Source organism: Pectinophora gossypiella, chromosome 13 (assembly GCF_024362695.1).
Source record: "Pectinophora gossypiella chromosome 13, ilPecGoss1.1, whole genome shotgun sequence".
NCBI lineage: Eukaryota > Metazoa > Arthropoda > Insecta > Lepidoptera > Gelechiidae > Pectinophora > Pectinophora gossypiella.
Window position 1 is genome coordinate 3,533,126 of NC_065416.1, and position 27,328 is coordinate 3,560,453.

General features: G+C 37.9%; 1 protein-coding gene across 6 annotated transcripts in view; it reads right to left on the bottom strand.

The window, feature by feature from the left end:
- LOC126371773 (protein yippee-like) overlaps window positions 1–27,328 on the bottom strand; it is a 157,546-nt gene that overhangs the window by 5,501 nt on the left and 124,717 nt on the right. For 4 of the 6 annotated variants that reach the window (XM_050017134.1, XM_050017135.1, XM_050017136.1 and 1 more), the window contains 3 exons: window positions 5,357–5,478; window positions 3,494–3,621; window positions 1,860–1,903 (listed from right to left, as the gene is read on the bottom strand). In XM_050017134.1, coding sequence (XP_049873091.1) covers window positions 1,860–1,903; window positions 3,494–3,621; window positions 5,357–5,399 — 215 coding nt within the window. In that variant the 5' untranslated portion in view covers window positions 5,400–5,478. Of the gene's footprint in view, window positions 1–1,859; window positions 1,904–3,493; window positions 3,669–5,356; window positions 5,479–27,328 lie in introns of all 6 variants that reach the window. The other 2 variants (XM_050017138.1, XM_050017137.1) reach the window with 2 other exon arrangements.

Below are 27,328 nucleotides of genomic sequence, written 5' to 3' on the forward strand. Positions count from 1 at the left end.
CTGTTTTAATACCACTGTCGTCATTACTAATATCATTGTCAACGTCATCATCATTTTCGTCATTATTATCATCATCTACTTTACTATTAACATAATCATCAGTGATGTCGACACATTTTTTCAATCCTAGGGGATCTTCTATCGTGTGGGTTGTGAGGTGGAGTACCAACCTCATCACCCCTGGTGTTTGGTTACTATCGAGCCGCCAAAGGCCCCTGACATGGCTCATGGTAACAACTACTTATTTACATCACTAAGTAGTAACCGGGGCCAACGGCTTAACGTGCCTTCCGAAGCACGGATCATCTTACTTTCGGACAATCTGGTGATTAGCCAGTAATGTCCTAACCAAACTAGGGACCACAAAGTATTTTTTGTGATATGTCCCCACCGGGAATCGAACCCGGAACTTCCGAATCGTGAGCCCAACGCTCAACCACTGGACCACGGAGGTCGTTAGTCGTATCCTAGGGGATGATTTCCGGGATAAATCGTATGTTCTTCTCCAAGTCTTAAACTATCTTCATACCAAATTTCATCTAAATCGGTTCAGCTTTAGCCGTTCAATTGAGGCGCGATTGAGGTAAGCATAGCTCAGCCGTTGGTGGAGAGTGAAGAGTTGCCTTTCTATGCGTAGAATTATTCCTTATTTTATTACCAAAGGCTGTAAAGCTGGGTAAGGATCTCTCTTTCAAAAAGAAAATTAAATGAAATAAAAATCTGACTCGGATGGGATTTGAACCCAAAACTCTTGTCTAGCGTACGTGTTAATAATTTCACCACCGGGTCCTCCTCCTGTCCATGCCCACATTCGAGACATTTTTTTTCTCGCTTTGTGAGTTTCCCTAAGCACAGATGAGTGCTATAAAAACAAAAATAATTTGATCTCATCTTTGTTACGTCGCCCAGATCGGTCCTGTGCCATACTCGTACTACGAGTATAAATATGTAGTACCACAGATCATAGAAACAAGGGAGATATGCCTTCAGCACTAAATTACACGAGTCCGCATGTCGCCTGTTAACCCACGTCGGCATGTGAAGCGGCCGCACCAAGACATTTCTGGCTGGACCGCTACATCCATTTACCCGCTGTACATAATGTACAGTCATGAGCAATATAATGTACCCACTTTAGGACTCTGTCGCACTAACATATTTGACATTTAGTGAGACATACAGTTCAATTTGTCAAAAAAGTTAATGTGACATGGTACCAAAGTGTATACATATTAATGCTCGTGACCGTAGTAACACAAAAGTAGTGATTGCGCATACCAAAGAAGTAATGAATGATGTGGAAAGTTTTATAAAACGATCATCGTCTCATATAATATGATCGTTTTGCGCATATTTCGGCCCCACCATTCTCTAGTAAGAACTCTGGGGGCAGTACTATGTCTTTATGCCACTTTATAATTCTTTTAAAATTCACTTACAAAATTGCGGACAAAAGAAGCATACATAACGCAGGCGAGAGAATAAAATGTTTTTAAGATGAGAACGGTTGAAATGTTGAAACGCTCAAGGATGGTTCAATACCTGCATGTAATATGCATGCAACCAGTGTTGCAACAGAACATAAAAAATTAAGATTAAAAAGGGAATTTAAGCCATGATTTGTGCGGCTAAAATTATTCACACAAACTTAATTTTAATTTAGTTGGACTGTTCGAAAACTAGCTTTATATTTTCGGATCCATCGACTCTCGCGAAATTCTTACAAACTTAAAATTATCCATACCGTTTTTTTTTGTAATGTTTAGAAAATTCAACTACTTTTATTGTATCTGTCGTTCTTCTAGTATAGACGTTTAAATCTACATCTACTGTGGAATATGTAAAATGATAATACTCACACTGAATTGAAGAGATAAGCCCGCCCCTGGCTGCCTTGGAACGACTGAAAAATAACAAGAGCGTTTCAGATTTGTTGTCACCTCATCTCCATAACATTAGAATTGAATAAAATGGGAATTTCTCAAGGCTATAGCACAACATGTTTTATTTAAGACATGTGCTACGTACATTAGAACGAAATATAAAAGAACTGGGGGGTTAAAATGACCACATGGAAGCAATTCATCTAAGAAAGCAATATTGCTATTTGACATTTGTGTGAATTGCGCACTTACTTTTATATGCGCAAATGTCTAGTTGCAATATTGCTTTCTTAGATGAAAGCATTTTACTGAATAATTGAAAAGAAAACATTCAAACAGACGAATTGATATTCGAATTCTTTAAAACTCTGTGACCATACTACTCTCTCTCTCTCTCTTCTCTCTGTCTTGTTACTTGTTTGTTGTACTGAATAAACTTTCTTTCTTTCTTTCTTTCATACACAGCATTTTTGATGCAGCTTTGAACACGAGGTCTAAAAAGGCCACGTCAAAGCAAATCATTTAAAAAGCCATATTGCAATTTGACATTTGCGCACGTAAAAGGAAAAAGAGCGCAATGTAAACAAAATGTCAAATAGCAATATTACTTTTTTAGATGTTTTGCTTCGATATGGCCTTTTTAACACCTCATAGTTTTGATTATTTTAGCAGCGATGGCTTATGACATACATACATACATAAACTCACGCCTATTTTCCACCGGGGTAGAATTCCATTTGCTTCGATCCTGACACACTTCTCTTGCTTCCATGGCTTACGACATGTGCGGGAATAGCAAGTCCAGCTCAAAATTCAAATTCAAACAAAATGATCCCTGTTTCTAAGTTCTTTATAGACGTAACCTTAAAAACGTTGGATGAAATGTTAATGAAGCCTCTCTATTAAACCCTATAGTAACTATAAAACTACTTCATTTTTGTTGGAAATGGAAATTGTAATTTCCTTTACAACACGCTAATGGAACTAGGCTGTAAACATAAAAACTTTAATGTTCCAGGCGTATCTTTGAAAAATGTAGGTCTCTCGAGTTATAACTCGAGAGCCTCTATATATATAGAGGCACATATATACCTACGTTTGTGCTGAGCAAAAAATGAATAACGAGACTCCCAGTTTTATATATGGATACAATTTTGCATATATGAACCGTCTGTCTGCATTTTTACGAGTATTATGTTGGATAAAAATGTCTCAGTAATGCCCAGCAATTTAGAGCGGAGTTTTAGATAAAAGAATATGCAAATGACACAATGGATTTGGGGTAAAAATGAAATGGTGATGAGAAATTCGGCTAAGATGTATAAAATATTATTGGGAGTACGACATAATTTGATGTGAAATTAGTTATAAGTACTCATAACGAACTTAATTTCTTATTAGCAGATAAGGAGATGTTTGGTAATGCTTTTAATAAGTGGCATGCCTTAAATATACGACAGTGGAATAACCACAAGAGACAAGAGAAAAGAAAATACTGTGGATTGATTAAGAGATATTGAAGGATTATAAAAAACAGTGGGATGACAAGCTCCTCAAAAACAGTGAAATGCCCAAGAGCGATTATCAAATAAAACAGTGGAGTGACTCACCTTAGATATAAGCTCGTCATGGCTGGCAAGGTGCGCGCGACAGTGGATACAGCTGTAGGTGCGGTGCGCCGGGGGCAGGTAGGCTTGGAAGGTCTTGACGGGCGTGCGCGCCGCGCCGCCGGCGTCGCCTGCCACCGGCGCACGGTTAGTCGCGTCACGCATGAGTGCCTGCTAGCTACCAACCAATACACAACCTGAGCGGCAGCTCCGACGCCCTAAGTGCACTATCCGAGCCGTGATTGACACCGAATTTATTTAAAGAATTTTTGGAAAGTGAAAAAAGTTGGGAAAGCAATAAGGAATGATCTATCTCGTATACTGAACATGTGTTTTCCTCTTTATTTACTCCACTGAATAGCTTAGGAATAACAAAGGCTCTCGGTATTTGCTTATGTTATGCCAGACCACGGATGGGTACAAAACTATTATCTGGAAATGTCAATTCCGCTTTGTAGTAACTTTATCAACTTCACTCGACTTTATAAATTGATCGTGTAATCATTTAAATCTTTCCCTTTTGCTTTTCTCTATATCCGAGAATTTCTCGGATGGCACTGGTTCTTTACAGGGAACATCTGGTTCTGTTCAATGTTTTATATTTAGGGAAATTTCAGAATTTACATTCAATTTCTCAGTAAAGTCTGATATTATAAACATCACTGAGAAAATAGATGCAAATTCTGTTACTGTTTTAAATAACAAACCTTAGTACCATCATCAGATTAAGATTGTCTAAGAAGATCATGAGTTTGACAATGACGTATCGGTCTCAATGGCGACTTCACTAAATAGTGCACGTGGGGCGCTGTAGTAACAGGACTCATGCGATTACAATACATTACGTAAGGGGAGAAAATAAACAAGTTGCAGGTGGTAATTAGTCCAAAATAAACGAAGTAACAATAGTCCAAATATCTTGGCCTGGAGCCAACACACCTGCTAATATCGCACGTAGTAAAAATTAGACCGCAGGAGATTACTCATCGTAATACGGAAGCTATGTTTTGCCAACTATATTTACTATATTGTCAAGAGCAATGGTGTCAATATCATTACTGCAATTATAAATGAAATATTTTAAGGAATGGACTCTGATATCTTTGGGTGTACGTTCTGTGCAGTGGATGTAGAAGTGTCTTAGTGAAATCTTCAATGTAGAAATGCAAAATTTAAATCCATTTTTTTTAGTATGACGTATTACTTACGCTTATATCTCTTTATGTTAAAGAGTCACCCCTACAGTCAAATAGGAGCGATGCTCTTCTAACAATGCTATGCAACAAAAGTCCATTCATGATCAAAGACAACAGAAATGATATTACGCAGACATCATATGTGACAGAAGTTAAATTCTTTACACATAAAGAACAATCGGTAACATTTATACATCCACATAATTCAACAAAATCATTGTATTGACCTTCGAAGGCCATACAGGATTCCCGCTATTTAAAGGCAAGGCTATAGACGGGCTCACAATTATTTCCTTGGCGAAAAACAGGACAAATTCAAATGTCGAAATATGATAAACAACACAGGCCTTCGAAGGTCTCTGAATATATAATACAATGAGCACTTTTATAACAATTAGCGAGTATACGAAGTCCCTTTGGGTGAATTTTTGCGGTTGCTGTCGCGCGCGATAGCGAACTCCGTGCAACGGCGGCCGTATGTCCCTTTCCACCAATAGTTCGACGACCAGGGGGGGTTAAAAACGCCACATACATGCAATTCATCTGAAAAAGCAGTATTTCGTGCGCAATGTCAAGAAATGTCAAATAGCAATATTGCTTTTCAGATGAATTGCTTCGATGTGATGTGTTTTAAACCCATATGCCAGCTGGTATTGTCCGTGTAACGCACCTCCTCCTGCCTGGCGCGAGCAGCACGCGCCGGCTGCCCACATGAGCCGCGAGCGCCGCCGGTCACCTGCCGCGCGCGCTTCCGCACCGCGCCGCGCCCTGCCGCTCTGCACCCGCCACCCTCTACCGACAACAAGGAAAGAAAGAAACGTTTATTATTGAAATTACCAACATTGATAATGACATTTCGTTACCTTATGTCAATTCCATTCATTCAGCGCTAGTGTAAAAGCGATTGTAACGTGGTTAGGACCTTAGCAACGTGGTGTCTATGAACCTCGGCCAACGGAGCGGCAAGGTTGCCTCGACGCGCTCCACTCGCCGGGCTTTGACCACAGCAGTGACTGGGCATGCCGTCACTTACCAGTACCAGGTGTGCATTCATTTTAAGGTTCATTGGCATAGTCTTAGGTGAGTGGACGGTGAAAAATAGAATAATGCTAAGGAGGAGAGGATTGTAAAGGCGAAAGTTCGGGCAGATTTTGGATAAGTTTAGTGCCTGAAATTTTGGACTTATTTAAACCTCGGGGTCAACAGAGATCCGTGCCTGGCCGAAACGAATTTTCACATTTAACTTAAATAAAAACGGGCCTTAAAAACCCTAAAGTATCAAAACACATTGTCCGTGAAAACAATTCAATATTTTATTTTGAATTTGGATTCTAAGGCCTATAACGCCGAACTCCTTCTATCGTGTGGGTCGTGAGGTGAATTACTAACCTCATCAACCCTGGTGTCAGGGTTATTATTGACCGCCAGAGGCCCCTGACATGGATCATGTAACGACTACTTACTTACATCAGTAAGTAGTAACCGGGACCAACGGGTTAACGTGTCTTCCGAAGCACGGATCATCTTACTTTTTGGACAATCAGGTGATCAGCATGTAATGTCCTAACCAAACGAGGGATCACAAAGTGAATTTTGTGATATGTCCCCACCAGGATTCGATCCTGGTACTTCCAGATCGTGAGCCAAACGCTCAACTACTGACCCACGAAGGTCGTTAACGCCTATGATTAGTGCACATTTTTTATATTTCAACATTTGATAGATTATATTTATAAGTTGTCAATAAACGTTCATTTACCCTCTATTATTTCCGAAAGCCAATTGAAACGCTATTACACTGGAAATTGATTTTGGTTTGATTGCCTGGCCAGAGGGTTCCATCAGTCCATCTATACAATATGCTTCAATACCTACCGCTTGCGTCCCCATCACACATCATGGATAATAGGGCGTAGATTGACATGCAGATAACTTCACCCCATTTGATAATCTGCTGTCGATGCTTGTTTTATGTAACGACGCTGACAAAATTTAACAATGTTTTTACTATGTTGTCACTATACTATAGTATAAAACAAAGTCACTTTTTCTGTATCTATATCCCTATGTACGCTTAAATCTTTAAAACTACGCAACGGATTTTGATGCAGTTTTTTTTTAATAGATAGAGTGATTCAAGAGGAAGGTTTATATGAATAATAACATTCATTAAATAGTGGAGAAATACTGTTATTGTTGAGATTTTTAATGTGATGTCGTAAATAGTTTCATTTTTTTCTCAGCATTGCACCCGAGCGAAGCCGGGGTGGGTCGCTAGTAGAATATAATATGAAGCTTTCGTTTCATAAAGGCCAAAAAACTAAAAGCTTCATGTTATTTTTGTCAAGCTACTGTCAACTGCAGCTTTTTTTTGACGTGACTTATTGTAGATTTGCCGCAGATACTGGACACTCCGTACAAAAATCTCAATCTTACCGGGTGCCGCCTAAAGCGTAAGTGCGAGCGAGACGTGGCGAGACAGTCCGTGCGCTCTCTCCCTTACTCCTTATAGCCATTCAAGATTAAAGTAAGAACCAAAGGGGGTGAGGTCAATGTCCGAAACCAAATGGTGCGGGGCGGAGAGTTATAGTACTATACGGCGTATTATTCTTTATTCAATGGCTGTAGGTAGAAAATACAAGAGGTCAAAGAATAATAAAAAATTGGGACGCTTTTTAATATAACGCCTGAACAATGAAAGGTGAAAACCTTTATGAGTGTCCGTATGCATTTAATGTAAAAATAAAAAATAAAATCATTTAAAATGTAAAACTGGAAAGTTGAACAACCTGTTGCAAAATAAACAAGGATGACAAATATAAATAAGTATATTGAATCGAAGGTGACAGTCGTGACAGTGAATAACAATTATTGAACAAGATTACTTGGGTCCTTACTAAATTTCTAAATATAGGTAGGTGTTTTGTAAGCTTGCAATTTTACTAACAAATATGGATGTAATCAATGTGGATGAGTCCGAAATAAATGATTATTATTATTATTATAATGTTCACTGCATTAATTATGGGGAATGGTATATTCCCGTAAAAAACCTGCCATTTGTTAATACCAGGGGGTCTAATACGGCCACATTGAAACAATTCATCCATAAAGCCATATTGCAATTTGACATTTGCGCATATAAAAGTAAGTGCGCAATGTCACCAAATGTCAAGTAGCAATGTATTTTACGTGAAATTCTATGTGGCACTTTTAACCCCCTCGATTTGAAGTACGCCATATTTTTATTTGAAATGATTACTTTAAAGCAATACAAAATAAAACTATTATTTATAAAGAAGGCTGTACGTAAGCAATGACCATGCCTTATGTAAAATAAATCTTAAATAAAGAAAGTAATCCAATGCCCAATACCATTTTCGCGGCAAACAGAAATAACAAACTACTTGCCTTACTAATAAATTCAGTTTATTTTTGTTATGAAATATTGTTATTTATTTTTATTATCAATTTACCGTGCTGCGCAGTTTTCTGCTTCACATACGGCGTAGTAAGTAGTTATTATAATTAAACTAATGCGTTAGACTGTGTGTCAGTCATGCGCGACATGGGATGAACAAACGCATATCTTTCGGTCACGATGATGCGTCACTACTTCTATTCTACACAAGTCCATAGTAAACATTATACTAGGTTTATTTTCGTCAGCAAGCAAATAGATACATAATAGAGGAGATTATAACCTACACGTGTAAATGTGACAAACAAAGGCTATTGAACCGAGTTCAAAACTACGCGTTTCAATTTGCTGGAAATCCAACGCCATTTTTAATTAAGTACTTACGTTATTTTATTCGAATTTTGAAGTTTTCAGATCCATTTTCTAATGCATCTGGCACTTTGATTTCAATTGTAAGTGCTATTGCAAGTAATCAGCCGACATCTAGTTTGGCGCACCCCGAAAGAGCGCGGCGTACCTATAACAAAATGCTAGTTCAATACCTCCCCGCCGGCCGAGACCAGTTTAGCGGTGTTAAAGTGTAACCTTTTTATATGATGTGTAGTCTATGGTTTTTTGTTTTGAATAGGGAATCTAAAAAACAATATGTCACTCTATCCAATACCTACGTCTCAGCCGGTGACGTAATGGAGTACTTAGGATGTCTAAGTTAATATGCATTCAAATGTACTAGAAACCCTCATCCTATTCGTCAACCTCGCGTGTAAGTTTTTTAACCAAACAGCGCAAAAGCGTCACACTATACAGCCTATATGGAACTAAGCATGGGATTGGAGTTCGTTAACAGAACGCTGGTTCATTAGCAGACGGGGATTAGCAGAAGCTGGTCGCTCCCCAGCTGACCTGCACGGAATTAGGTCAGAGTTACACCACCCTAGATAGGCAGATAGCCCGCTTGATTGCTACGTTATACAAGTTTGAATTTTAGGAACACGGCTTTATGTTCTTATATTAGATTTTGATATGTTTGCCTTATAGTCAAAACCAATAAGCGCATTATTCCAAAATCACATTCTGGTGTGATTTTCTCCAATAGACACTTGTTTCATCCCGTGTAAAAATTGAGACAACTTTTAAAAAAATAAATAAATAATAAGATCAAAGAATCATGGTCTGAATCATCCCTCAAAGTTATTATCTAAGTAACTAATTGGTAAAGACCTAGAAGGACTTACCTTGACCAAATTGGAGACGTCCTTAGAAAAGGTTTACTACGATCTACTCTGAACCGGCGTGCATGTATGAAGCGATTGATAAATGTGGACGAAATGGAATTCTATAGTCTCTGCTTACCTCGGTGGGAAATAGGCGTGAGTTTATGTATGTATGTATGTGTAACTAAGTATGCAACAATATTTTTTTGGACTTGACATAATGTAGGTATGCCTCAGATTGTATTAGCTGCTTGGCTAGACAACACTGCAACAATCGAATGTTACTACTACACTTTTGGAGCCCACCCATTTGTCTGGCCAAGTAGTTAATGCCGTTTGCGGCAAATATACGTTAAGTCACACTAAAAAAAATGATCAAAGTTCGTAAGGTAAACGAAACTTTAGTGTCACTGACTCATTCGTAGAAGCCCCCACGGTATTCTGCGCATTTAGAATTCGCAATGAGCCAAAACTGGACGTATTTACTCCTTTTTAGAAATAACAGCTCTTTTATATGAGTTGATTCACCCCACTGGCATTGTCCACCTGCTCGGAAGGAGAGAATGTGGAACAATTGCTTGGAGTTACCGTTAACAGCTGATGATTCATAGAAAATTACGACTTTACATAAACGTGCGTAAACTCAGGCTAGCAATCCGGTCGACAGAGTACATACATACATCATAAGCTCATGGCTATTTTACCAATAGCCAGAAGTACTTCCAATCTCCTGTAACATGACTAGTATACCCATCGCAAGATGAACTGAGTACCCACGTTTCACTGATCTTTCTGTTAGACCAACGTGGTGGTGAGCCGTATCGCCGACTATAATGGTTGTGAGAAATGTGTTAGTGAATATTTCACATAAATTAATAACTCATTTGTAGTGGCGGCCCTAGCAGAATATTTAGGTGGTGCGAGACCTCATAGTGGCACCCCTCAGGCCCTTAAAATAAAAACAAAATCGATTAGTTTACGGCCCTCGAAATTTACCTATTTAAAATTGTTGTTTATGGCAACCCGGTATCAGTTTTATGTGGCCGCAATCTAACCCGATGAAATTTGCGTTGGCGTCCAGGGTGAACCAGTTGATTTTGATCCCCCCCCCCCCCCCCTATATCAGCGCCCGAGTGAACCCAGTTGGTTTTGGCTATGTCAGCGCCCGGTGCGGTGGCACACCTCGCAACGCCCTAAAGCCGCCACTGTTGGTACAAGTCCGATTCGAACCAGCGTTCCTCGTTATGAAGCACGGTAACACACGGGATCCCTTTGTCCAGCTAAGCCATGCCATTTGAGGCAACCGTACAACAAGAATTTACACTTTGAAGGTTAATTAAAACGGCAATTACTAATACCCTTTCGAAGACTCGAACTTTAAAGAACTCAGAAGACGAAACAGCAACAATAATCGGTCATTAAAGTCAAAATTACCACAGCGAACAACTATATAAATAGAAAGACATAAAACGACTAATTATAAACTTTATACCACGCGTGTAAGTGTTCTAGATTGCGCGGTAAAGGGCATGAGTACGTGAAATAATAAAATAGTAGTCAAGGGCGCACCGTGTTATATCGAGAGTTCCGTACTCCGTATCCAAGTAAGTAGGATTGGTGTTCTAACAATTCTAAAGCTTAGTAAGCTTATTTAAGCTCTTTCAACTTTCCTGCTTCTAACTTCTTAAGTGCCTGTTGACCTATTTGTAACAAGTATCGTTGCAGAGAAGTGTTTAACTTACTTTGGCTAAACTCAATTAAGGTACGATTTCGATAATAGAAGCGTAAATTTTATTAAAAGCTACTAAGGTACTTGCATCGCTTTGGGCAAAATAAACTTCGCATAACTTACTTGCTTACGTACGTATGTGGTGTAATTTTTTTAACATTAGTTTTTTAACATTGTTAACATTTTCAAGTGGAACGTAATAATAATTAATGGTAAGCTTTCATAATCATCAACTGAAGGGTATTTGGAGCGCACTCCATACAACAAAAATACGCTGTTTTGCTGAGACTCTGAAAATAGGGAATATTTCCAATGCTTAAAACAGGCACAGGGCTTCCAATCCCTGACCTTCGGAAAATGACCATTGAAGTTATAACTATGAATATTATAAGCTGACACTGGCTAGGATTTTACACCTTCACTAAGGAACCCTGAAGCCTTAACAAATTATGTTTTAACAGCTATATTTATTAATTCCATACGGTGGTCTATCAGCTATGGCGTTAGCTACGGTGTTGGTCACGATCTCGCATGGTAGATGTCCATTTTGTGCGGTCATCACGACCGAAGACTGCAACAATCATAATCGTAATTGACTTACCGTGTTATAACAATCGTAGAAAATGCTGTTAACGAATTTTATTGTCGATAAGATGAACGGCCTCCGTGGTCCAGTGGTTGAGCGTTGGGCTCACGATCCAGAGGTCCCGGGTTCGAATTCCGGTGGGGCAAATCACAATAATCTCTTTGTGATCCCTAGTTTGGTTAGGACATTGCAGGCTGATCACCTGATTGGCCAGAAGTAAGATAATCCGTCTTTGGAAGGCACGTAAAGCCGTTGGTCCCGGTTACTACTTACTGATGTAGAGTCACGTTACGGGCCTTTGGCGGCTCAATAATAATGCTGACACCAGGGTTGATAAGGTTGGTCATCCACCTCTCAACCCACACGATAAGAAGATTGTCGATGAGGCTATTGGTTTGGTCTTTCGTCTTGTCGATGACTGAAAATCATATTCATATATCAAGTTTCTTTTATACGAAACATTAACTTATTGTATAAGAAACATTAACCTTTGTTGCAATTTAGTAGCTTCGACCTTCGAGCTTAAATTCTTCATCATCAAAGTAATTTTTAAGTCCTTAAAAATTTAAAACTTGTGAAGTAATGAATGTAATTATTTCTATGATGCACCAAAATATAGACGGTAATAAAGAAAAATAATATCGCTTTTTACTTTGCGTATCACACTTTAACGCCCAAGACATGGTTTTTTGAGTTGTTACAATCTTACGGTATTATAAGCCAAAAGGAAACTCAAATATTAAGTTTGTTACTTTGTCGTCAAACAAAAACCGCAGACTAGTCAAGATCAACCCACATAGTTTGACAATTTCGTCACAGTTCGCCGACCTGATGGACATGAATCCTATGTTGTGTGCAGTTTAATTCAGAGCGCGTCTAATGGAGCGAGCATGGCAATGAATATTCAACTGTTTATCCACAATTGGCCGGTTTGGGACAGCATTGACCTCATGTGGAACCATTTCTGTTCAGTATACTCTATTAGCATAGTTCAGTTCCTTTATTTCTTATTGCCGACACTCTTAACAACGGCGAGTCGAATTTTGAACACCAGAGAATCAACTGTATCTTTGTTTTTTGAACAAGTTGTGGTAGGTTCTTTTAATCATTGTGACCTATTAACAACCCTTTCTATGAGGTGAATCAGGTGAATGCTGTTACATAAGTATTTTTTCATTCTCTGCCCTTTAGATTAAGTCTATATTGTTCCCATTTATCGCCATTTGTCCGGTAATATAATTGTAGCCAGTGATATTCAACCAATCCCAATAAAACAATCGATTTCAAAACTTAAAATAGCGTCGGAATATTTTAATCATGCTTTATAGTTACCCGCTAGTCTTCAATATGACGTTTACATTCATTATTTTAGTACATAAATGGCGCATAATCTTGTGGAAATCCGTAGGTATTTGTGGCCTTGTAGGCAAACAATACATTGTATTGTATCGTAGGTATTATTTCTAGCGTAAACACATATGGTTTTGATGAATGGCATTTTTCAGATGGCATAAACATTTTTTTTATCAATACTTTAATAACAAAGTTGTATTACTTGTAAGTAGTATTATTTGTATAATTTGCACATACTTAATGGGTGGTTTGGTCAAGGTTTTATTCGTACATCGCCGATTTTTAGTTACCTATAAACAGATACTGATGACGTACAGTTTACATTTTGCCGCGTAATACGATTTACTACTGGTTTCATCAACCTAATGAGATCTCATCCAATCCTAATTATTCACGGTCGTTGCATCGTTTTGATGTGTACAGGCTCTAACTTCTTGCTAGCTTCACACTAAATAAGTCTATTAAGTCCAAAAAAGCCCATACTTTGTAGACAAAAACTCTCTCATTTCAAGACAATTCGGCGGTTGTAACCTTACTCGGAATCTGGGTGTAAACCCAGCAACAAACAAGTATAGATACTAAGCTTTAAACCCTGTGGAACATACCAGCTGTTCTGTCAGTGACGACTAGCGGCCATGTTTTGTTGACACAGCGTGAACATGACAGACAGCAATGGCGGGCGTTGCGACACCGTTCGGATACACGTGCGGCCCTGTTGCAACGCAATCCGATCGACCCGCTCTGATAATGCTAAAGGGTTCGTGATACTATACCTATAACTGTACGATAACACTGTATATTGTGAAAAACTGTGTTGTACAGGAGTTTCTTGCAGCGCAACGCCACTTCTTCTCACTCATTCCGCGTTCCGAAGCGGAAAGTAAATAATGAGTATTAAGTAATACGTTTGTTGAATAGAACTAAAATAGAATCTTGATTTTCAATCTTTGCTGATGCTCCAACATTGATAATAAATTATATTATTATTTTAATTGAATTACAAGGAAGTATAAGATTTGATAAACAAAGGAGTTATCAAAAACTAAGGTCGAGTCAATATTATAGGTAAATACTGCGTGAGAACTATTTATTAGTCAGGGCGAAGATTAGTTAAGTTATCAATAATATTTTTTACTCCAGTTGTTAATGTCGATTTTATTGTCCATTACTCTAATTGTTATAACAATAAAGGAGTTTTAATGACTATTATAAACAATGTTAAATGACTATCAAAACCGATGTAGGTAAGTAACTAAAAACTCCAGTCAGCTAATATTTCAAAACTAATTGGAGACTCAATTTTCCACGAACAAAAAACATATAGCTTCATTAGTAATAGACTGACTAGAAAATTTTAAGTTGATTGAATATTACATTGATTATTATCGTAAGCATTGATTATTGTCGTATCGCTAGATAGACCTCTCCTCATCAAGAGGATACTGATTTACTGACGGTAAAGGTCCTTAGACTAACTTAACTCGATTATGACACATTTATGCGTAGTCCGAAGACCTATACTTACTGCTATTGATACGCTTTAACAATCGATTGATTGCTGTATTTATTAATTTTACGCTTTCTGTAGGAGATATAGATTCTACTATTTCCACTCCCAGTCTTTCGTAATATTAGAGTTAAACTGAGACCTTTCTAGCAGTTTCAGCGATTGTCTTCCAATCGGTTGCAACATTTAGGCTCCGGTCATTGCCGCTACATTGTTCCCAGCTGTTGCATTTGCAACCTGAGACAATGCATATTGTTGCCAATCGCCACCATATACAACTTAGGAAATTATTCATTTACTTTGATTGTTGATGAAATCCGAGTTTATTTTGTGAGAATGTTTTATATGACATCCTCTTAATTTGTGGTTATGTTTGTCGTTTGATCAGTTGATGTGAGTAACGTTGTTATGTTACCTTTTCTTTTCGTGGGACTCAATCATCTGATCTGGTAAATTATGACCTAAATTAAAACGAGAATCTCAATATCACATTTTTTCCCCGGAGACATTGGGTGATATCTCTTACTTCTCTCTCCAACTACCTGGAAAGACGCGAGATAAATTGTCGCGCCACGTCATGTGACATCGCCCGTTATCTTTCGAGACACATAGCGGTCGACAAAATGTCCCCTAGTCGGGACGTGGCTTTATTAGTGAATGCGAAATATGTTGCGAAACTTTAACAAGTACATACGCGATTCAACTTTTGACATAGGTAGATTTATTTATTAATTACGTATTCGGTGATTTTGACTGAGTCTCTATAACAAATTCAGTGTCATTAGGTAAATAGTGAAATAGACTTAATTAGGTATTTCAATAAATTGAAATAACAAGTACATAAAATTCCACCAAACCAATGGCGTAATGGGAAATTAAGGAATCGGACATTCAGATCAATGACCTCTAGATAAAATCAAATGGAGAAAATCTTTAAAGATCGACCTCGATCAAGAGAAATACGATACGACTCATGAACTCAAGCAATTCAAAAAAAAATACACGTTCTGATCGTAGATAGCCTTATTAAAATCTAATCGATGTTGAGGCCTTTAGATTAAATCGATAGATGCATCGCGATCTACGATCTATGCTGTTTTCCAGCTGGTTTTCCCTTAACCTATCTTGGTTGATAGGTTAGTTAGATGATTATCTGTTGCTAGGCGCGCTAAGGCTGTTTCCAGATGATCAATAAAGTAACGAACTCTAAACTCACGAAATTTGAAGTCGCAAAAGTTACGGAGTTCTGGCTGTTTCTAAGAGATTTCAATGTAATGACTGTGTAAAGTTTCGTATCAATTCAATAATTACAGTCATATTCACATTTAATAAGGTGTTTTATTTGAATGTTGAAGAAGAAAATACCTCCTCACAAAATTAAATACACTACAAAAACGAATTGGAATTTCTTTTTCGTTTTATTTAAAATCTGATAAGACTGTAACATAACACCTTGCCTGCTCTTTGATGCAAGCATGTGTTTTCACTTTACATCTTGCAGTGTTGTTGAGTTCGGAGTCAGTATTCCTGCTAGGGTTGTTATGGCCGGTTGTATTATGTTCTGTGTTGGTAATGGATAAAGGTGTAATGATGACAATGGTTATGTAGGTTAAATGAAGACGTCCCGAGCAATAGTTACGTAGAACGGGTCTTATACTTAAAGGAAAGGCAACAGACTTAACGCTTTTAACCGCTTTGTTTAGTAGTAGCACTCAGACCATCAAATCGGTTCGGTTTAATTAACCAGATTTGATTTCTTCTTAGCGTACATAGCTTGTTCAGACTACATGTTACCCAATAATACATATATGTTTTCCTGACATTTGTGTAACTTGTCAAAGAGGGACTTTCCAGAGTTTCCAGGCTACGTTCCATTACATAATTACTTATAAGATTTATTAAGGACAGGATGATAAATAAAACGGCCTCCGTGGTCCAGTGGCTTGAGCGTTGGGCTCACAATCCGGAAGTCCCGGGTTCACATTGTTTCACTTTGTGATAACTAGTTTGGTTAGGACATTACAGGCTGATGACCTGATTGTCCGAAAGTAAGATGATCCGTGCTGCACGTTATGCTGTTGGTCCCGGTTACTACTTACTGATGTAAGTAAGTTGTAGTTACAAGAGCCTTGTCAGGGGCCTTTGGCGGCTCAATAGTAACCCTGACACCAGGGTTGATGGGGTTGGTAATTCACCTCGCAACCCACACGATAAAAGAAGGAGGACAAAAATACCTATAGTATCTGCCTAAACAGAGTTGGGCTAAAGAGGCATAATATTCGGGAAATGCATTGTTCTGACAGTTCTGAAGCAGTCACTGTAGGACGGTTGAAAATCGAAACAATATCCCAGTAAGTCGCAACACCTGACAACACTATTACTGACCCGCAGGTTTATTTAATTCTGTTCACGTAATGTTACCTTCAGCGTCACAATAAGACTCTGTGCCATGTCTAGACGCTAGATTACTTCGGACGTTACATACAAACTTGATTAGCGGGTTCGTTTCACAGAAAATTTCATTAGACAACTTTTTGGCGCCGAGTCTGTTCATAATACATTGTTGTTTTAAGTTGATTAAATTCTGGTAGTTAGGTTGTGTTACGTTACGATGGGATTGGCATGTATAATTACAAATTTAAAAGTTTAAATAGAAAAAAATGGCAGATTCTGATATTTACATTGTAAATTTAGTCGTATTACTTAGTAGCGAAATATTAAAAAAAATGCAGTAGAAAGTGCATTTAGGTGATCCCAGAAATCATCTAGCTGCGGATAGTTCAGATTCGTAATAGGCGAGATAAAATTTTACAGGAGTAGAGTTCAATTGATTCTCAAACTAAGCACACTAGTTTCTATATGTTCCTTGTTCTTCTATATTCCTTGACGATACCTATATAACAGACTTCCACGAGATTCGAAACCTAACCGCAACAAAAACTGTCCAATTCGCCGCTTTAGGAAATTAAAAACCAAAGTAGAACTGTACGGTTTATAACATCACAATTGAAACTTCATTACATACCATTCTTCATTATTGTGTCCGATTAGCATAATGATTTGTTGTCACGCGAACTCCAATGTTGACGAATGAGGGCGGCCTTTTCCTAACAGTGTATTACGACAGTATTCCAATTATGTAGAGCTACATACATAGATAGGTGGAAAAATGAAGCAGATATTGAATATTAATCCTCTAAGCTCTGTCCTAGTACTGAATGGTATCAGAAATCCATAAAAAAAGTAAAAAAAAACTCATGAAAGAAATGTAAGCTTATTTTCAAGTTGGACGCCATATTAACGACATAAAATAATTAAAATAGCAATATTAATATACACGTGTAGATGCCGTCCAATATAAAGAAAGGATCTCTCTCGGCATAGTCAAGGATTTATGATTTAAAATCCTGAAAGTGGCGAAGGGAAGACCTGGCATTTGGCCTTTTACTGTGTTAAGCATAAAGAAGGCATCTAACAGCTATACATAGTATTGAAATCCTTAGAAGAGAGAGAAAGTGATATAGGCTACTAGATATATAGGTTAGAGAAGACATAACCCGTAATAACGAGGGCAGAGGAAGAAAATGAAAAATCCTTTACCCAATACGTAAAAATTAAAGTACCATTAGTATGAGTCACGTACTTACTTATGTTCAAATTATATGAGATTAGGTTAAATTTTCGTCTAAATTCTCGTTAAATTTGCGTGGCGAGTACACACAAATGACATCGTTTTCACGTCCTCGTGAAGGGTTAACGAAAGTGGCGAAAGTCGGCGTAAATTACGCGGAAATAAAAGTTGGCCAACCAAAGCAAAACTGGTAATATTAAGCACGTTGTGTCCAAACCAACCAACAAAATGTTAGCAAATTTAAATACGTCTGATGTTCTTTTGAGAATACATTATTTATTCTTGCATTAATTTACCGGATGAGAGTCCTAAGCGCTTCCCATTTGTTCGGCGAAGTAGTTAATACGGCAAATCTATACAATAAGTAGAAAAAGAAAAATCCTGCTTGGATTAAGATCCGTACTTTGGTCAGTGCATCATGTTCCACAGATTTTTATTCAATGCTGATTCTTTGACTTTATATGACGTTCATTTTCCCTTTGATGTATGTTAGTACTCTTTTTTAATTTTGATATTTTAAAAAAAAATTACTAATACGAATGCAGTTTTTTACTCCGTACTTGTACTTAGTTCACCATGCGAGTACCTCTGAATATAGTCCTGTGCTCACATTATGTTATTCTGTAGAACGACACTATGGAAAACGGTTTGTATTTTTGTAAAAGACGTGTCGACGATTCTGAAAAGCTTCGACAACGTTTGGAAAGTAGAAACTCATCTGTGATTTTATAAAATTTTGAGAACATTCAGATAGAACAAAGCTCGGTGAGGTGTTAGTTTATCTTGCGATGGATGTTCCTCTGACTACACCACTTAGAATATAGTCGTCAGCTTATGATATGTTACAATTAAATATTTGAATTTCCTTCAGGCCTTATTATATTAGCCAATCCATCGCGCCCAATGTGTCAAAGACGTGGGTTCAGGCATCGGAATCGGGTGTGCCTTAATAAAATCTTAACGGTAGATGGGGCCACGTTTTCGCCGAAGGGTTATTACCCTTATTACAACAACGCTGTTGCATTGTAGGTGTTATGGGGTCTTACACCTAACAAGCGTGTCGCTACATCGTGGATGAGACTGGGTGTAATAAGCCCTTTCAGCAGGTTAAGATTCCTCAATAGTAACATTTCTATCACACAAAACCGCGTCCGTGTCAAGGCCATCTAATAAAAACATTGTTTTTGCGCCGTATACCGAATGACACGAACATACGAAATTGTGTCACTGAAACAGATTTTAGGTAAACAAACAGATAACATTATAATAGCTATCTGCATATACTACGTCTAATAACATTGACAAGAAAACTAGTTTAAACTAGTAGTCATCTGAATATTCGCAATGGAGGATGAGGATTTGTATGAAGAAATTGAGTCGTGTTATTAAGCTCAAGATAAATACTAAATAAAGACAGATCTAAAACTAATGTAAAACATTTTCTTTTTTCTATTTTACTTAAATATTTAGTAATAATAAGTCAAACATTTTATCACGTTTTCTATCGTAATGTGCTTTTTCATACAAATTCCATAGTAATTTCTTGTTTTGACGTTTATTAAAAAGTAATTGATTTGATTAGTTGGAAACTAGCCTATTGGTTTCAGACAAATTCAGCGGAATATATACATATAAAAAGACATGTTTATTTACTAATTATAACTGCGCAGAACACACCTATGGGATTGAAAGAAAAAAGTTGAAATGTATAAAGATTCTTTTTCTACTCCTCTACTTTAATCTGGCATTTAAATAACCAAAAAGTCTAATATAAGTACATACATAATTAAACTCTTTGAAAAAGTGTACGCTCTATGGCCTATAAAAGCATTGTTTACAAAGTGTAACTGTACTATAATGTCGCCAAAAAAGCATTGTTGTTGTTGTTTTTTTTTTTGACCTGGAAACTGGCACCTTTACTTTGTTTGGTGCCATAGATATACTATAAAAAAAAGTATACATTTGCCGCCATTTTCCCGCGCGTTGGAAAATAATTTTTATAAATAAAATTTTTCTTTGTATAATTTTTGTTTCATTTAAAATTACGTCGTCGTAGAAAAAGTATTGTATGCAACGTTGTATAACTAGGTCAAAAAATGCTCGTGGCGTCTCTTATTGCGATGTTCGCCAAGGCTCACATCGCAACTCACGCCACTCGCATTTTTTGACCCTTCTTATACAACTGTTGCATAAAATACTATTTTACAATACAATCATTAAACAATATAAGGTAAGTACATATTCAAAATTCGAATCCTAAAACAAAGATAATACGCAGACGCAGTGCGGGCAACAGCTGACTCTAAAATTCAAGACCTCTGGTCTCTGGGTTAAGAGTTATAGAGTTACAAGTCATCCTACTCTTAACCCAACTACTGCGTATTACCCTATCTATATATTACCAAATGAGATCTGCGCAATTTAGCTCTCGGAGATAGCAGTCGGTCGTGCGTATAATAAAATTAATGATAATAATATAAGTGTGTCAGATAGATAGTCTGTTTGTTCTACTAATTGATACTATCGTTCGTCTGGTACTTGTCAAATGTGAAAGCAGTGATAATGTTATCACAACCACTCTTTGTGTTATAAAACTCTTTAGTAGGAAAATACGTATTTCTAAACATCTGCTGTGTTCCATTCCAGCCGGGCTTGCGCAACGTGATAAAATTTTATCAAGATCATTTTATCGACACTGACTTTTATTCTTGTTCTTTCACGCTGCGGGCTGTCCGGTTGTGGAACTCTCTACCTGAGTCTGTCAGGAGGGCTCCTTCTCTGGACTCTTTCAGGGCAAGAGTGAAGGCGCTTTTCCTGCAGGCATAACTTGGAAGTGGTTTTCTTATTCTCCTTATATATATTAAGTATATTGTATAGGGCTATTTGTATGTATGTTTATGTATGTGTATATATATTATTTCTTTAGATAAGTATATATTATTTATTATTCTTTTTTTTTGTTGCTGTTTAGCAATAAGGTCGCCTATTGTGCTTATGTTTTATTCGTATGTTTATGTCTTTTGTATATGTTGTTGTGCAATAAAGTATTATTGATTGATTGATTCTGACGATATAATGTCGTTTTGTCGATTGGTGCTAACATGGCAAACCAAAAAAGTCATGTCGTTTTGCAAAATACCAGAACGTGATAAATTGTCGATGAACCCTAACATGGCATTATATTTTTATCAGATTCTGTTGACTTTTGACATCTACGTAATAGGTCCACACTGTCACTTTTTATCTTTTAATGCGGGAAAAATGAGCTTAGATTACAGTCGTTTAGCTTAAATTGACGTGGATTTGACAAAGGATTCAACACGAAAAGTATGAATATACACACAAAAATATTTTTTTTTTTACCAAATGGCTACATCGGTTTTTTGACGCGATAAACGTTTATCGTAACTGTAATTTTATCGATCATGACCCGCATGTTAGGGAAAATGCCGAACTTGTTGATTTCGACATAACTTCACTCGATCGATATAGACACCTTATGATCCAAACATGAATGCGAAAACAATTTCCACAATCATTGGTTTAGGCCTGTGCTGGATTGAAACCTGCGACCTCAAAGGCTCTGCATTTTTTTACGACATAACAAAAGAGCAACTATACGGGTTTATGTTTTTATTCCTTCTAGGATGGAAGATAGGAACTATAGCTATAGTAGTAGAATATACGTAGTAGTAGATGAATATCGTAGTCGAGACAGAATGGTCAGTAGACAATTCAATAGCCCATTGTGCCTACTGAACAATCTGGACATTGTATCATATTTTACAGATGACACTTAGCGTATCTACAACCGACATATTTTACTATCACACTTGATATTTATAAATACTACTTATAGTACGGTATCCTCTCGGGATGTAATTGATCCAGAATTGATCACTGAAGTTTTGTTGAATTAAATTATGCAATATTATGCGTGGAACATGGGGTTTAAAAAGGCAACTTCAAAGCAATAAGGTACTTGCACCGAATAAGGACCACCTTTATTAGAATCGTTATAAATTGAAATTATAAAGATTTTTCCACTTAAAATCTTTGAAATAATAAATATAATTTTATGAAGAATCTAACCATGCCAAATATTAGGAAAAATTAGTATGTTTAGCTATCGAAAAAGCCTCTTAAAAAAGTCTATGTTTGGCCAAATTAGGAACCCGGGTTGGTAATAAGGGCCGTTATAAAATTATTGTATTTAAATTATTTTACAATAATACAATTATTAATTTAACAGAATTATTTATTTAAAAAGTTAAATAAAAAAAAGAAAATATCTTTCGTTAGTTTTAGATCTGTCTTTATTAAGTAATCAGAATTTCATAATTTATATTGAACGTAATACACGACCCAATTGCGATTATATGAACGTTATAATTATTTTAACACTCCCCACTGCCCTATTCAGAGTACTTAGATAGTGCTGAACCATTTCTAAGGGCATTTCCAACGCATAGTTCAGAGTGCTTAGATCGTGTTGAACCTCTTCTAAGGGCGTATCCAATTTGATCAATGTAAGTGCTTTTTAGTCATTACTTATTAAAAACAGTTTTTTTATATAATACAAGTGGGTTTGCTTTGATCCATTCTCCCTCTTAAGGAGGTTCGATATAGCGAGCTTATCCAAACGGTGTCAATTCATACTTGCCCTTAAAGGAACTCAATCGTGGTTACAAGCGCAGGATAAAGGTACGTCCGACATTCAAAATACAGATAAAGAGATTATGGTCTCAGTGACAAGCAAATTGCTTTGTGTGTCATACAATGTCGGTATCTTTTGTCAGAGCATGTCATTGTGTACTGGACTCTAATGGCCAGTACTCGTTTTGTACACACAGGTAAAAACCAACGCGAGCGAGATGAGATGCAACTTTTTTACAGTAACTCGCCTGTGCTCAACCAAAAAAATATGTTCAAGCAAATTATGTAGAGTTACTGCGACAAGGTTGCAATTTTTCGTTATTATGATTGCATAAGGAAAATATGTGATGGTTTGAAATGAAGAACCATAGAACCATGTCACAATAAAAATACCTAGATCATTGTAGCCCCCAGGCCTTACATACTAATTTAATGTATAAGTATCTACCTCCATTCATTAAAGTGAACATTGTGAAGTGATGATGTGATGACATTGACTGCCAAGCTGTCTGCGTATTTCATACGTGACATGTCAATGTACGTATGATTATATTATCCAGTGCCAACTTTTGCAGACCACTACATTACGTACGCAGCGTAACCGCACGCTGGACATACATACACAAACAGCTTATATACGTCCCACTGCTGGGCACAGGCCTCCCCTCAATCAACCGAGGGTATGGAGCATACTCCACCACGCTGCTCCAATGCGGGTTGGTGGAGGTGTTTTTACGGTTAATAGCCGGGATCAACGGCTTTCTCGGACAATCAGGTGATTCAAGCCTGAAAAGTCCTTACCAAACAAAGGACAGTCTCACAAAGTGATTTCGAAAATATCCCCATCGGGAATTGAACCCGGTCCTCCAGATCGTGAGGCTAACGCTCTAACCACTAGACCATGGAGGCTGTTGTACACTCCACTCACGCTGGACACTCCATACAAAAATCTCATTCTTACCGAGTGCGCCCGAACGCATAAGTGCGAGCGAGACACAGTCCGCACGCTCTCCCTTACTCCTTAGCGGCTTAAGATTAAAGTAAGACCCAGAGGGGGCGCGGTCGACGCCCGATACGAATTGGTGCGGGGCGCAAAGTTACCGTTCTATACGTAGTGTTATTCTTTATTCTATGCTGTCATCACTAATTTAAGAGCCACGCTCTTGTCGGTGTAGCATTCTCCATTCTTGTCTATCAAAGACCAATTCCTTCACCTCCTTATAAGACACGACGTTCGCCTTCTCTTTTATCTGTTCCATGTAAGCACTTCTTGGTCTTCCCCTTCCTCTCTTTTTTGTAGCTTCCCTTCTATGATTTTTTTAATAAATTCGTCGTGTCTTATTAAATGTCCAATCATCATTCTGTGTTGTCATCATCATCATCATCATCAGCCGTACGACGCCCACGGCTGGGCATAGGCCTCCCCCAAGGATCTCCTCGACGATCGGTCCTGCGCTGCCCGCATCCAGCGGCTTCCCGCGACCTTCACCAGATCGTCGGTCCACCTTGTAGCGGGCCTACCCACTGAGCGTCGTCCGACACGTGGTCGCCATTCCAGAACCCTTCCGCCCCAGCGGCCATCGGTTCTCCTCGCTATGTGTCCTGCCCACTGCCACTTCAGCTTTGCAATTCTCCGAGCTATGTCGGTGACTTCAGTTCTCCTGCGGATCTCCTCATTTCTGATTCGATCGAGCAGGGAAATACCGAGCATAGCTCTCTCCATTGCCCGCTGAGCGACACCGAGCCTCCTCACCCACGTCTCACTGCCGTAGGTCATCACTGGCAACACGCACTGGTCAAAGACTTTCGTCTTGAGACACTGAGGTATTTTGGACGAGAAGATATTCCGCAGCTTCCCGAACGCTGCCCATCCGAGTTGGATCCGACAAGAGATCTCTTTCTCGAAGTTGGACTTACCTAACTGGATTATTTGTCCTAGGTAAATGTACTGGTCTACAACTTCGAGTGTAACGTTCCCAACCTGAACTGGAGTGGGTAACTTTTGTGTTGTAACACAACATATATACCTACGTCTTACAACTGCCACTTAACACAGTCCTCCCCTTAACCAAAAGGAGGTGTAAACTGTACCTGAAAAAAACCCCTATGTGGCTTTATACAAGGTAAATTTTGTAAATACGCCCTTTCCCTCACTCACACGTCACGCACTCCATTTCTAACTTAAAATACGTAAGTATCTAATAATATTATTTTAGTCATAGTTATTTTAGTCTCTAAGTACTTTACTTTTAATAAGTACCACTAATCAATAGATTATAGGCCGAGCGTGTGTTGTGTTTGTTTGATAATCATTACGAACTAATTTCTGAAAAAAAAAAAAGAACTTTTTATATGCACTATGTCTACGCTGCCTGCGGACACAGCAAAAGAAAACCAATGAACAAAGCGGAATTAAATCTCTAAAATGGCGGATCCCAGAACAACTTTTTCAACATTATGTTTGCCTCTTTATGATTTATAACAGTCGGTTGACAAACAAGACGAGAATAAATTCAAACGCGAAACGCACTGAATCCGGAAACGATACGTTACGTCCTATCGCTGTTAATGCGATTGGAATGTGTAAATATTATTGTTTTTATAAGTACCTACATAATGTAAAGTTTGCGATAACATTATACATAACGTTATCAAAACCAAACACTTTGATAACTATGTTTACTGAACTTTCTTTTTCTAAATTAAATTACACAATATTATGCGTGGAACAGGGGGTTTAAACTAACCTAACCCAACTTCCTTTAAAGGTTTATACTACCTAATCCCCACTCCTCGCCAGCTATGTTTAAGTGTTTTAGAGGGTGAGCACAAATTCTTCAAAACAGCAACAATAAAACAAAAGCATAGGCCGGACACTTCATACAAAACCTCGGTTTACACAGACACTACACATTGACTTCATCGTTCACGCGCATCTGTGTGACGCCATAGAAATAGAAATACTCTTTATTGCAATACGATACGATTGAAGACTAAAGTAAATCCAAGGGGGTGAGGTAAACCTCACGTGGGGAGGGGGTGAGGTAAACCTCAGGTGGGGAGCGGAGAGTTGCTGTTCTATGACAAAAGGTCAACGCGACACGATCGACCGTTGACCTCAACCAAGGTGCTCAGCGTTGCGTCAGTGCCGTCAGTAAACAGCTGATAGTGCTACAATAGCACTCTTATGCAACAGATAACGCCAACTGCGCATTACTCTGGTTTACACCGTACTGTACACCCACAGCCGGCGTGGGACGACCAGTGATGTGTTGTAAAAAGGCACAAAAGTTATGTAAAAATAGCTTTATTACATAGCCTTTAGGATGATGCTGACTCATCATCATCAATTTAAGAGCCACGCTCTTTTCGGTGCAGCAATTTCCATGCTACTTTTTAGGGAAAAATAGGGGAGTGGTTTTCCTCTTGCCTTCCGCCCCACATTACTCTGTATGACGCAAGTGGGATGGCGCCCAGAGTAGTCTATTACAAAGCCATACTAGGACTCCTGTCCTCCGCCTCTGAATAGTACTGACAGTGATGTAGACTAAGGATCTAATAACCGACTAGAGTACAAGAAAGAACAATTTAAAAAAAATATATCGGCCATTATCTGCGATACGAGTCACCCACCTATCACGTTGGTCTAACAGAATGCTCGGTGAGTTGTGGGTGGGTACTTACATATACAGGGTGTTAGTGACATCGTAACGAAAACTTTGAGGGATGATTCAGGCCATGATTCTGAGTTGATGTCAAGTGGAATTTTCCGTCGCAAAAGTATGAAACGGAAAATAATTTAAATAATCTCTAAAATTTTCATGACTTCTCCGACAGGAAATTCCACTTGATATCGACTCAGAATCATGGTCTGAATCATCCCCTTCAGTATTCGTTACAGTGTCACTAACACCCATACCTACTTGTATGGCTACTGTATGTACTTGTATGGGGTGTAAGTGACATCGTAACGAATACTGAGAGGGATGATTCAGCTGATTATTCTGAGTTAATGTCAAGTGGAATTTTCCATCGCAAAAGTATAGAATTGAAAATAATTTTAAAAAAACTAAAAAAATAACATGAATTTTGCGACGAAAAATTCCACTTGATATTAACTCAGAATCATGGCCTGAATCATCCCTCTGAGTATTTGTTACGATGTCACTAACACCCTGTATAGTTCATCTTGTGATGGATGTACCTGTGACTACTCCAGGCTACGTTCTTAAAAAACAATACAGATGCCGTTGTACAGATTTAATATGAAAATTACCTACTTTCTCATTGCTCGGGTACATAATTATTCAAAAATACAATGTAAATGGCAGTAGTATATTTAAAAATAATTGTTGCTTGACATTTGAATCAGATTATATATAGAATTTTGTTGCTACCTATATTGCTTCTCTTTATATGACCATCTACCCACTGAGATTAAAAATGCTAAAACTCTAAATATCTTTAAAAAGGCATTAAAAGCCCACATTCTTAAACATTATTAATGGTTTTAATCGTAGTGTGAATCTTGTGTTGTTGGTGGAT